At 50.2% G+C, this 12,587-nt stretch overlaps 1 protein-coding gene across 2 annotated transcripts in view; it reads left to right on the top strand.

The window, feature by feature from the left end:
* Positions 1 to 12,587, top strand: part of DOC2B (double C2 domain beta) — a 159,779-nt gene that overhangs the window by 58,845 nt on the left and 88,347 nt on the right. For both annotated transcript variants that reach the window (XM_039508366.1, XM_039508364.1), the window contains one exon: positions 2,909 to 2,988. In XM_039508366.1, coding sequence (XP_039364300.1) covers positions 2,909 to 2,988 — 80 coding nt within the window. The remainder of the gene's footprint in view (positions 1 to 2,908; positions 2,989 to 12,587) is intronic.

Here is a 12,587-nt window from a genome sequence, read left to right as displayed (position 1 = left end):
AACAACAACACAGGACGTTATTCGGTTCCCATTAAAGCCTATTCATCATTTTCCCCATCTCATCATTATTAATGCTGCTGTTCAAACGCTTTCCTCTGATTGTTTTGCTAAATGTAACTGGTTTTAGCATAGTCAGTTCCCCTTGTTTTTAATCTTTTCCCTGCATTCAGCTAGGGCCCAATCCAAAGCCGCTTGAAGTCAATTAAGGTCTTTTCACTGATATCCCAGAGAAAGTGCAACCCCTGCAGCAGAACATGCTTGGTGCTGCTGTCTGGAAAACCCGCTCCTTAGCTAGTAAGGCAGTTGCAAGCTCTTTAACACGAGTCCTTTAAACTCCTGGGTGATCCCAGGCTAAGCTGATGGGGCGGACAGTTAGGAAAAATATCTTGTAAACTAATTGAGTCTGATCTGAGAGGCCCAGCTCTCAGGTGGCCTCAGGTCTGGAGGAAGGGGGATGTGCAAAGGGGGGTTTAGCTTATATGCACACACGGGTACAGGCATACATGGACTTGTGCTGAGAGCTGCTTGGCCGCACTAAAGAGCCTTACTGAAGTCCCTGGAGCTGCAGCTGCTCATGCCTGTTCTGGATTTTACCTATCACCTGTAGTTATTGTTGCCCTTGGGAGCCAGTAATCGGTGATCCAAGAGCCACACCCTGCAAACCTCAACACATGGAAGCTGCACAATCAGTGCTGTCTAGAGACAGGTCTGGAACAGAACTTCTCCCTAAAGACGGGGAGACCTCGGACCTGCTCTGCCCCACTAGTACCTTATAGAAGGAGAAGGCTTTGGATTGCATGACTGAGAAGCCAGGAGATTGTCCGTTTATCAGCACTGCTGGACATTTGCTGCCCTTGCTGGTTCCTAATGCCACTTGTGGTTGATAAAATAGGGATCAGTGGTCAAGGAAACAGCACCCTTAATGCAGCTAAGGCCCCGTGTGCAGGCCTGATCCCTGAGGGTATGTCTACACTGTGTCTGGGAGCAAGCCTCCTGGCTCGGATCTACAGACTTGTGATGGCAGGGCTTGCGTTACATGCTAAAAATGGCTGTGTAGAAGTTGTGGCTTGGGCTGGAGCCAAGCCTGGGGAGACGCTGCAATGTCTGCATAGCTATTTTTAGCATGCTAGCGGGAGCCCTGCTAGCACAAGTCTATGGCCCTGGTTGGGCGGCTTGTTCCCAGATGCAGTGTAGACCAACCTTAGTGATTTTCTTTTCATGGGCCCCAGCGATGGCAAACCCAGCTGGAAAAAGAGCAGTGTTAGGAGATGGCTGGCGAGAACATGTTCGTTGGAGTAGATGAGGCCAGCGAGGTTGCAAGGGGAGGGGGAAGTGAGAGCAGGATCGGGCACCCCCAAAGGCAGTCGCTGTCATGGGTGTTAGTTTGCATCCATCTGCTACACCGACTGTTGAAGCCGCTGTGCAGCCAAGGTTATTCTGGGTTTCACTCATTATGCTGAGCGATTGCAAATGACAGCTCTGTGGTTTTATCGGCTGGTCTCCCATTTTCCCAGCGGCGAGGAATGCTTGGGGCCAAACAAGGCAAGCAAAGTCCCATAGCTGTTGGTCAGTTGCAGACTGCCAGCCCTTGCGGTGCAATGGTAAAGCACATCTTTCTTTCCCTGAGGGTGGAAGGGTGTGCTTGCCAGCCCACTGAGTCGGGAATGATGGTTTGCTGTTGTATTGCATGTTCACTAGCTGCCCTGCATTGTAATAGCCAGGCACCTTGACCTAAATTGAAAGTGCATTCGGTGTCCCGTCAAGGGCTGGAGCCAGTTCTCATGGCACTCGCTCGGCACTCGCGGTTACAGCAAGAGTGTCATGGTCTGGGGGTTGCCTGGCAATCAGTGGCCAGGGGGATTTTGTCTGCAGTTCCTGCTTCAGCTGTTTGTCGAGCAAGGGGCTGTGGACTGCGGGCAGCAGCTACCCTGTTTGCTCTGAGCAGGGCACGGTGGAGCTGCCCCCTGCCACTGAGTTCAGCAGCAGCTGCCCTCTCTCCCCATTACACTGCAGGTGGGGAGATCCCAGCAGGGTGCCTCTCCTCTTTGCCTCCTGCACAGAAGCCTCCCGCTGGGGGGAACGTGGGATTGGGGGAGGCAGTGGAGCTGGCTCCTTGTTGGACCCTGGGAGGAAGGTGGGGTGAGGGTGACAGCTGAAGCCTGCCAAGGAGTGAGATTGCAGGGTGGCTGGAGCCTGCCAAGGTGGGGGTGAGGGAGGTGGGGGCTGTTGTAGGGGGAGTGAGGAGTAGGATTGGGGTGGCAGAAGCTGAAGGCTGCCAGGAGTGAGGGGAATAAAATGGGTGGAAAATTAGCAGTTGCATTATGTTAGCCAAATTCAGCCATGACACAGGTGGGCGGAGCTCCCATTACGATGGAGGGGTCCTGTGCCTACTTGGTGTGGGTTGAACTTGTGCCACAATACACAGCATTACAGGAGAGAACGGTCGGGGCTTATTCCCAGTCCCGCAGGGGTGACCAGCGTCCTGTAAGGGATCCTGCTTCATGAGAGCGGGAACTCCATTTCCTAGACCCAGCTGAGGATGTCCATGGCCCTGGGCATGGGTGGCTGAAAGCATCCGTGTCTCTAGTGTTGCATGTGCTAATGTCCAATCTGGTCCCATTGAAACCAATGGGGGTTTTGTGAATTGCTCCTTGAAGTTGTACGTGTCTGGTCCGATTGTCAAAAGTGCTGAGCACCCATGGTGATTCAGTTGCAGCTAGGATTGGTCAGCACCTCTGACAATCAGGCCCTGAGTTTGCAGGCTGTTTCACACCAGGCTTGTAGCAGAATCTTTGCATCTCCCTGGGTCCCTTTCTCCAGCAGCCCTCCACTTTATTCCCATTTAGTGAGAGTAAAAACAGCATTTGCTGGGCAGCTCAAGTTAACCAGGCTCTTTTGTCTTTTTCAGCTACGCTGGGAACACTAGATTTCAGTTTGCTGTACGACCAAGAAAACAATGCTCTCCACTGCACAATCAATAAAGCCAAGGTATGTCTCAATCCTAGTCTACAAGCAGCTAGAATTAAATATGCATGGATCTAATGACCTTTACTCTGCCTATCTATCTGTTACGGAGACAGTGACTCGCGGATCTGTAATGAGCAATAGGCTGTGATGCTCTGTGAATTTCCATTGCACGGGCTGCAGCTAAATCCCTGGAGTTCTGGGTTCTCTCTTCTGAAATATTTGCTAAAATTAAAATGAAATGTGGGAGTGGTGCAGGGGCTGAACATGCTGTGGCATTCATGGGAGAGTGGGTGGTTAGATGGCTGGTCTCCCTCCAATCTCCAGGGCAGCACTGCGGGGTTTCACATCCGAGTTGAAGGGAGATAGGAGCGGGGAGGATGAGCAGCTATCCCTTGCCTTGATCTATCACCGTCTCTGTATCTTGCTTTCCTTTACCCCCATCTCCTCTCTCTTTTCTTCTAGCCTCATCTCAACTCGTTCCTTTTCCTGATCCCTCCTCCTCTTTCTGTTTGTGTTTTCGATGCTCCTGTATATCTTTTCTTTCCTGTTCCTTCTTTCCTTCCCCCCCGCTCTATGAAAGATATCTATGGGTTTGACTCTCTTCCCATAGCATTTGCTGATGTTAATCACCCCACTGGCCCTCTGCTGATTCAGCCCTTCAGGAGGTAGGACTCATTGACAAGTGGTGAAGTGCCCAATGGTGCTGACTTGGCAGAGCAGAATATCAGTGGACTCCTGAACTAGGGTGACCAGATGTCCTGATTTTATAGGGACAGTCCTGATATTTGGGCCTTTTTCTTATATAGGCTCCTATTACCCTCCTGTCCTGATTTTTCACACTTGCTATCTGTCAGCCTATCCTGAAAGCTGATGCGCAGGTTGCTCCTGGGACACGTGATGCCTTTGGCCGGGTATCCCATAGAACCCGGTGCATGGGTAGGTGCTCATTGACGCTTCCTGTACTGTACAGCACCGCAGTTGAGTTGAGTGGCATTGAGCTTCCACGATCCCACCATGGCAGACACAAGCTATGCAACTGACAAGCCCAGGGAACGTGCAATCCAGAAGTAGCGGGGAGTAGGTGGAGATCACGTGGTAGAGGGGATCTAGTGTATCTTATTGGACCAACAAATCCGGTTGCTTGAACTTTTGATTTGTCTCTTTTCAGAGGTAGGAAGCGCTGTTGGCATAGTCACGGGGCCCATTCTTAGTCTGAATTTGCCTTCGCAATCCTAACTAACCCCTGTCCTCTTTCAAAAGATCCCTCATATGATGGGGTGTCTTGAGCTAAAAGCTCTTAGCCCAAATCTTGAGCCAGTTCATGGCCAACTGGAGTAGCTAGGCCATCAGGTATTGACAGCAACATTGCCCTGATTAGCATCACGCAGCCAGGGCCAGATTCTCAGCTGGTGTAAATTGACATCCATGGAGAGAGACCCATTTAGATCAGCTGGCCCCTAGGCTCCTGGCTTTTCCTGTGGTGTGTCAAGAAGCTGTGAAATGGCAGTGTGCAGATAGGAGCAAGAGCAGGGGTGGGGTGGTGATTAGGCCACTAGATGGGTTCAGTTCCATTGCAGTGAAAGCCCCATGGTTCTCATGCCCCAGTAGTCAGGGGAGAGGGGTAGGTGTCTTTGCAGGTTCAGAATTCCCACCCAAGGGTCCTAATGGTGGCTCTGCTGTTTCAGTCATCACTTCCGTCAGCCCAGATAGCCCTTCCCCAGCTCCCCCCTTCCTCCCCCCGGCTTTGTTGTTCTCACTGTGGCGTTTTCAGAGGGAGATTGATGGCCACTCGCTTTTAATGTTTTTTAAACTAGCGCATCAAGGAGATGGTTAGAGCTATTTATACCAAAAAAAAAAAAAAAAAAAAAGAAACCAACCCAACATTATGATTATTTACTTGACGCTGTGACCGGCTGTCAGTTTATAAACGGCTCTGTTAAATGCTGCTAATCATTGCCACAAAGCACTCTGCATCAGCTTCTTTGCTGTCGGGGTAATTGAAGCGATTAGGTTTTTATGCTCATTTTGGAGCAGAAACTGCCTACTTAGGGCCTGATTCTGTTCCTGCAGAAGTCGATGAGGAAGGCGATCAGCTCCCTGGGGCAGTAGGTTTTGTGAGAGGACTATGATAGCTGAGCCTAGAGCGGTGCAATAAATAACCCAGTCGAGATGATGGTGACAAGCTGGCTGGGGGTACGCCACCGAAGATGGTGGCTGGGCTAAGTGAAAGTGTCGCCTTCTCTCTACCATTCCATTTAACTCCTGGGGGTTAGTGTCTGCAGGCAAACTAGGGCTCAGTTATAATCACAGTAGGGATGAATCTGGCCTCTTACTGGGTGCCATTGGTCAGCACATTGTCAGCATATTAGTTAAACTGCCCGTGCCAGAGCAGGGGGCCATTTCACACAGCTGGCGGCAGAGAAAGAGCATCTCGAGAGAGGATAGGTTTTTCCGGTATTGCAGCTGATTGCTGCTCTGTAGAGTGGAGGAGAATGTTGCCTGTGATTTCCTGCCTGCCTCCTTTGATTGAAGGTGGTGAGATTTCCACAGATGGAGGGAGTTAATCCCTGCTGTGAGGAGCACAAGGTCTGAAAGGGGACAGTGCCAGAGTGCTAACCTCCTAGTACAAGCAGCTCCTGGGGATCGATTGCAAGTTGAATCTGCTTCGCGGTTGCCAAAAGGAGTGAGTTAGTCTCCCAGGAGTAAGTGGCAAAGTGGGACTGAAAATAATGGGAATTGTTTAATAATATTCTCCCCACCCAGGCCTGACAAGGTTTTTCTTTATTTATTTGTACTGTATGGTCATGGGCCAGAACCCCATTGTTCTTGGAGCTGTACAGACAAAACAAAAAGATGGTCTCTTCCCCGAAGAGCTTACAGTCTTAAGCAGGATGTCGTCTGGCTGACAAGGATCTAGGATAACAGGACCTGATTTAAGGTGTGAATCTGGCAGGATTGTCCCTTGTAATCTGGGCTATCCAGAGAACAGCCACCCTGCTATATGCCTATGGTATGCGTCCCGTCCTTCGCTAGTCATCCAGCCTTGCTCTCAAATAGCTGCAGTGAAATCAAGTAGCTCCCAGGATTCCTAACAAGTCGCCTCCCAAATTTTGCCTGACCCTTTGTATGTGGCGCAGTGCTACATTTGTTCTGTCAGCTATAAGTCAAAATGACAAGAAAATACAGCTTCCTGAAGCCCTGAGGAGATAGACTATCCACCTGCAGGATGAAATTAAGACCTTTTCCTTCCCAGTGTTTTTCTTAGGGTCAAAATCTATGTCCGTGTCAGATAATACGTTTTGCTTCAGCACTGTGCATAGTGGAGCAGTTCTATGTCTGCCTGGGCAAAGGTGACGATCCGCCCTGTGCACAGAATGTGCCCAGATACTGTACCCACTATGCCATCTCCATCTCTAAAATCAGTTTTCCCCTCAACATGATAGGCATCAGAATTACTGCCTTCCTCCTTAAAGAAACCTCCTCTTACTCTGTCCTACTGTCTAATCAATATCCCCTTTTTGATCCTCCAACACTTTTTAAAATATATATTAATGTGTAACATACCAGATGTTATTTATCCCCTCTCCTCCCGAAGCATAAATGCTTGAGGCAGGAGAAAAAGTGAATGCAGTTGAATCAATCTCCGTGCTGTCTGAGTCAGTTGGCTGAATGGAAAGCATGGAGCTGCATTCCTATAGCTATAGAGGCAGAGTTCAAGGTGGTATTATAGATCAATAAGAGAAATGAATGGTGGGATTTCTTTTCCTGTCCTCCTAGGCATAGTGAGTGAATTTAATATGCTGACACTCAAGCAGTCCTCATTGTCAGGCTGCTTCTTTGGTTTATTTAGAGAGCAGCGCTGAGGAGGATATTTATAATTGGGTATGTAGTGGGAGGAAGACAAGGAGGAAGGAGACCTCAAGGCAGAGAGTGATATATACTGATGGCGAGACTCAAGGAGAAGGTGACACAACTTTGCAGGTATGGGAGGGGGAACCCATTCCTGTTCCAGAATGAAGCCATCTGCTAAGGCCAGAACTTATTACCTGCCTGCTCAGTCTCTTTCGGCTTGTTCTAACAGCAGCCATTGCACTCTTTTACTGTTTCCTTTAATGGCTATGGGCTTTTTTCTCCTCTTGCTGCTGCTGCTGCTGCTGCCCAGGCTTTATTCACCTGATCAGCAGCAAAATGAGGCAGACCCAGCACACAGCTGGGCTTTGAAGGGATAAAGACAAACACGCGTGAAGCCCAAAGTTACCAGCTGTGAGGACTGATTTGTTAATAGAGCTCATCCCATATCCCCTGCTCATGTCAATTTGCACAGCTCCATCGGAATCAGTGGGCTCAGATCCCCAACTTGTGTAAGTCGGCACTGCTCCATTGGAGCCAATGAGCCAGATTCGCAGCTGGTGTAAATTGGTGTCGCTCCCATGGGGCGTTTCAGCGCAACCATAATACAGATAAAGAATAATAAACCCTCAGGTGCGTCTGTGAAACAAGCCCAAACTCCAAGTCATTTGAGAGTCCCCCATTGTTAGGAAGTGCCACAGCCTCCTGCCTGGCGAGACAGCTGGAAAGGGCCGACCTACAAACAGCAAAAGGCAGGCCTTGTCTACTTGGGGAAATTGACTGGAATAGCCACCGCAGAGTAGTGTCCTGTGTGAACACCCTTCTTCCGGAATAGCTGTAGCTATTTAGATTCACCCCCTGCCTTGTTCCAGGATCAGTTCTCCATGTAGACAAATCCACAGTGAAAACGAAAGGTTTCATTGGCAGCCAAGGGACCGGGGAGAAGAGTTGTGTCTGTGACCACCCAAGAGCTGCACAGCATAGGCCGTTCCCCGCCTGCTGTCAAGCTGCCATGACCTGAGAAGGGCTCTTTGATAACTAAACAGGGCCCATTAAGGCTGGAAAGTGCTTTTGATCTTACCACCAGTGAGTCTCTCCACAGGACTCAACTCCCTGAACCAAAGAAGCCCATCCTGAATGACAAAGGGTTTGTTTTTCCTAGCCTAGCTTGGAGCTGATACAGAGGGGTTTGCTTCTCCCAACTGGTGGAAGTTAGCTGGGCAAAAAAGGATCCAGAGCCATTTTAATTTATGCCGAAGGCAGTATAAAAATATGGCCCCTCTTGAATTTTTTCCATCTCTCTGGCTCTTGGCAGCTCTTGGGTACCAGCAAGGACCCTTGTTTCCACGTGAAGGGTAACGCAAACAAAGCTGCCCTCCCATTTTCCCTGCGTCGAGCACTCTTCAGTTTGTGAGCTCATTTGTACAATAATAAAGGAGAGTGAAACAGGAGTGAACCTATTAAAATATGCGTCAGGGAAGGGGCAGTTGGGCAAGACATAATGCACCCAAACCAATCCCCGGTGACTGGAACTTTCCTATCAAATGCATCCAAGTCCCTGCAGTCTGGGGCTCCAGGGAAGCCAAGTTTGGATAGCTCCAGGCCAGTAGAGTTGCTGCAGCTGCTCCTAGCATCCCGCCTGAGGGTGGAGTGGGCCTGGGCCACTGCCGGGGTCCCACCTGAGGGGGATGGGCCTGGTGTCCTGCTTGAGAGGGGGTGGGCCTGGGCCACTGCTGGGGTTCCACGTGAGGTGAGTGGGCCTGGAGTCTCACCTGAGGGAGCTCCCTCCTAGAGATGAAGCCTTGAAGCTGCCATCTTGCCCCGCTGATTGATCATGTGTGTTTGGGCTAGTGAGGGGCAAGAGGTTCACTCTGAATAAGCACCCCAATATCCGAATGCTGATTGATGACTGAGCCAAACTGCACAGAGCACCCTGGCCTGGGCTGAAATTTTCTTGAGAACCAGTTGTCCAGGGACTTTGAGAAGCCCCAGGTGTCTGGGTGGGTTGTTCGGTGATCTCCTGGGAGCAGCCTTTCCCAGTGAGCCTGATGCTTCTGTTTCCAGCCCATTACTCCTGTGGCTGGGTCAGAAGTAGCTTTGACTCATTTCCAGATAACCAGCCGTATCCTCCTCGCTTAGAATGGATTCATGCTTCCCCCTTCCACGTCCTCCTTTGCTCTCTGCATGCATGACACCGGGTCCTTAGGAAGTGAGATTGCAGCAGTAGTCAGAACACCAGGATTAACAGGAGGGTTGGGCAGGTGCCATCCTTTGGCCCCTGTGCGGGGAAGGCATCTTGCTGCGGGTTTCCTGAAAGGATCCAGGTGTTGTGGGTGACGTATAAGCTTTGTGGGGCAGGGATCGTCTTTGTTCTGTCCCCTTTTAATACAGGAGGCCTAGTGCCATCCTGTGAAATTTAGGCTGGGGGTGGGAAGGGGCGTTGGCAGGGAAGGCCCAGTAACTATACAGGGAGTAAAAAGAACAGGAGCACTTGTGGCACCTTAGAGACTAACAAATTTATCTGAGCATAAGCTTTCGTGGGCTACAGGCAGTGAAAGAGGCCAGATTCTCAGCCATGGGCTCCCACTCCCAGTGCCTCCAGTCATGGACCCAGGGAGGAACGATGGTCTTTCCCAATGGCTATAGCTGGGGAGTTGTCCCAGCCGCCTGCTCAGTGAATTGCAATATCCCGCTGGGCATCCTGGGATGACTCCCAGACATAAGCACTGCTCCACCAGAGTAAGGGTTGCAGAATCGCCTCGCATGTTATTTCTCCTCCCTCCCTTCCACGCTGTGGACAGCTCCTGTTCTGATTAACGTGAGGGATGCCAGTGCATCCTTATTTGTACTGCAGTCACTGCTGGCAGCCTCAATCAAGATTGGGGCCCTGTTGCGGTCAGTGCTGCACAGCACTGCGAATGGTGGGACCAGGCCTCTTGATCCTAGAAAATCACTTTGAAACTCAGCCTGTTTGTGCTGTGATAGTCAAATGTTACTGTCCTGTTTATTTCTATCCTTCTCTCACTCTCTCCACTTTTCTGTTTTATTTATTGTGCCATCCATCCACTCTCATTTCATCTCTCGACCGGGGAAAGCTGCCAAAACTCACTCACAGAAAGGTAAGGGCCAGGACCCCCATCTCCCAGAGGTAGCTTTTATGTAGATGCATAGATGTAGACCTAGAGCTGTAGTCTAGTTGAGCTGCAGCCAGAGCCTTGCTAATCTAGTTGAAAGGTGTGAGTGGTATTCGGTAATGAATTGCTCTGAGAGCATTACAAATGCAATTTGCTGGATTGACCCGGTGTGATTGTGTGTAGATATTGGGAGAACCTTCACGTTAAAGCCTGGCTGGGATAAAGCTAATGGAAAGGAGCATTCTCTTGACTCCCAAAGCTGCTGAAGCCTATTATAGGCTCCTGTCTGTGGCACTAAGAAGGAAGGAGGCTGAGTATTAGCTGTGCTGAGGTGTACAGGGTTAACAAACACATGCAGCACTTGGTAACAGTTAAGGCTGCAGCAGGACACACCCCATTCTTCCCAAGCCTTTAAGTCCTGGAAATAAGTAGTTATGGGGCAAGACTCTTGCATTCTTGGCACCTTCCAAGTGCCTGCAGTGCTGTCAAGTATGGATTCCAGCACGCGCTCAGGCTTCCATTTCCATCTCCAGTGCATACCCAAAAGCAGTCTGTACTCCCAGCATCATCCAACTCGCATCCCAGTGACCTCACTGCTTTTACATCCGCTATCTCATCACATCAGCACAGCTGACTGTCACATGCTCCATGCATTTGGGAGGTGCTAAGGTCACTGTTAAAGGTTTTGCCTTCGAGCGTGATCAAATCTAGACAGATTGTGAGAGAATTACTGTTGGGGGCAGGGGAGGAACGGGTAGTTGATAAGGAGAGAGCCAGTCGGGTGATTTGTGTTTGTGCAGCGCCTGGCGTCCAGGCACTACCGCAGTGCAAGTGAATAGTAATACCACCTTTGGCCAGGGAGAGTGTTGGGACAGCTCAGTGTACATCCATTGGCATCAATGGAGGCTACACCAGGGATGAGTCTGTTTCATTGTCTCTCCAGCACGACACATCCTTGAGGCTACATCTCTGCTTTTACAGTCGACATTTAAAAGCCTTCAGTATTTCATCCGCTCTGGGAACATTCCCCACCCCCTCTTAGATAAAAACTCCTTCCCCTTTGATCTGCTCCTGCTCTTCGCTATTTATTTTGATCTTCTGCTGTTTTATATCTGCTTATGAGTGTCTCCTGAGTCCTGATAGCCGCTGCTTGCGGGGGCTAGGAGGTCCTGGGCTGCATTTACTGCAGGTTGAATCAAATAATGTTTGATGTATTGAACCCTATTGCTGGCAGTTCTTTCCTCTGTAGCCTTTGTCCATTGAACTCGTTGGAAGGTTAGGCCATTCAGCCAGCACAGTGGGTGTGTTCTGTGGTACGTTTCCTGGTGCGGGTTAGGGGGTTTGCTTTGTTGTTATTTATTGACAGTGGGACCATCAGGATGCTCGGTGCTTTCCAGGCATTCAAGAAAAGGCACTACTGGCTTCCAGGGGCTCCCAGTGTAAACGTGCCATGCGAGATAAATGGGAGGTTTGGGCAAGTGGAGAGGCAGGAAGGTGGAGGAAGGGTTTTCTGGGAGTTAGGCAGGACTAGGGAATGCTTAGATGCTAACAGTTCTGAAGCTGCTTAATTTACACTGGAAGCTCTGCAGGGTCCTGCATGGCCCTTAGTAGTGGGAGTGCACAGGTGGCTTACAGTCCTCCTGCTCCATCCCTTCCGCCAGCTCAGGACTGGAGTAACTGTGAATCAGGCCTGTTGTGTTCTCAGTCATACAGAATGCACCTCTCAGGAGGCAGCTCTGGCTGGACTAAGAGTCTCTCTTCCTCCCTGCTCCCCCCCTGCCTTCTGGCCTGTATCTTGGACAAGTCACTTCTTCTGAGGGCGGCTCAGTTCCCCATCTGCAAAGTGGGATTCATAACTAAACCAACCGGACTTGAGACGGATGGCTGAAAAGTGCTGCTTGGCACTTGGTAAAAACACTCCACTCTAATACAGAGCCTGCCCACCCTTGAGCTCAGCTTGCTTTGCATAGAACAGCCACGTGTCACTGTCCCCATTATACAGGCAGGAGAAGTAAAGGACAGAGCGGGAAGTGACTCGTCTGTAGGAGCTACAGGAAATACACGGGAATAGATAGATAGATACCTGGGCACTGCTTGAGCATTTAAAAAAACAAAATCAATAAAAAGCGCTTTTGTGTGGCATCGTTTCCCAAAACGTCCTGTGGGCTGGATGGAATTTACTAGAATTTGCAGGTCTGGGTACGAGAGTGTGGGGCAGGGGGGTTGGGCAGAAAGTGAAATGAAATAACCCAGGTAACACTGCTGTTCCATCTGGCATCACGCTGCCAGATGCCCCATGCCTGCAGTAAGTGCCACGCTGCCGCATGCAACCCCCTCTGACTGAAGCAGGCCTCACGGGACCATACGAGCTTTCGCCAAGCTCTTTTCCTCCAGAAGCTTCAGTTCAATGAGCTGGCCTCTGCACAGACCAGTCTCTCCTTAGTGTCCATAAATAAGAAAAATGTTTAGAATGTGCCAGGTAACAAAACCCCCTCCTTCCCCCTCACTTCGCAGGTGGTGGTTTTAATTGTTGGAACACAATTTGTGCCCACGTGGCAGGTGGAGAGGGATGGAGAGCAGCATACTGCAGACTCTCCCGGGCAAGCAAGTCTGCACCTGGCTTTCCTGCCCAAGGTG

The sequence above is a fragment of the Mauremys reevesii genome, linkage group 20 (genome assembly GCF_016161935.1).
Source record: "Mauremys reevesii isolate NIE-2019 linkage group 20, ASM1616193v1, whole genome shotgun sequence".
Lineage (NCBI taxonomy): Eukaryota > Metazoa > Chordata > Testudines > Geoemydidae > Mauremys > Mauremys reevesii.
This window is presented reverse-complemented; position numbering and strand designations above follow the sequence as displayed.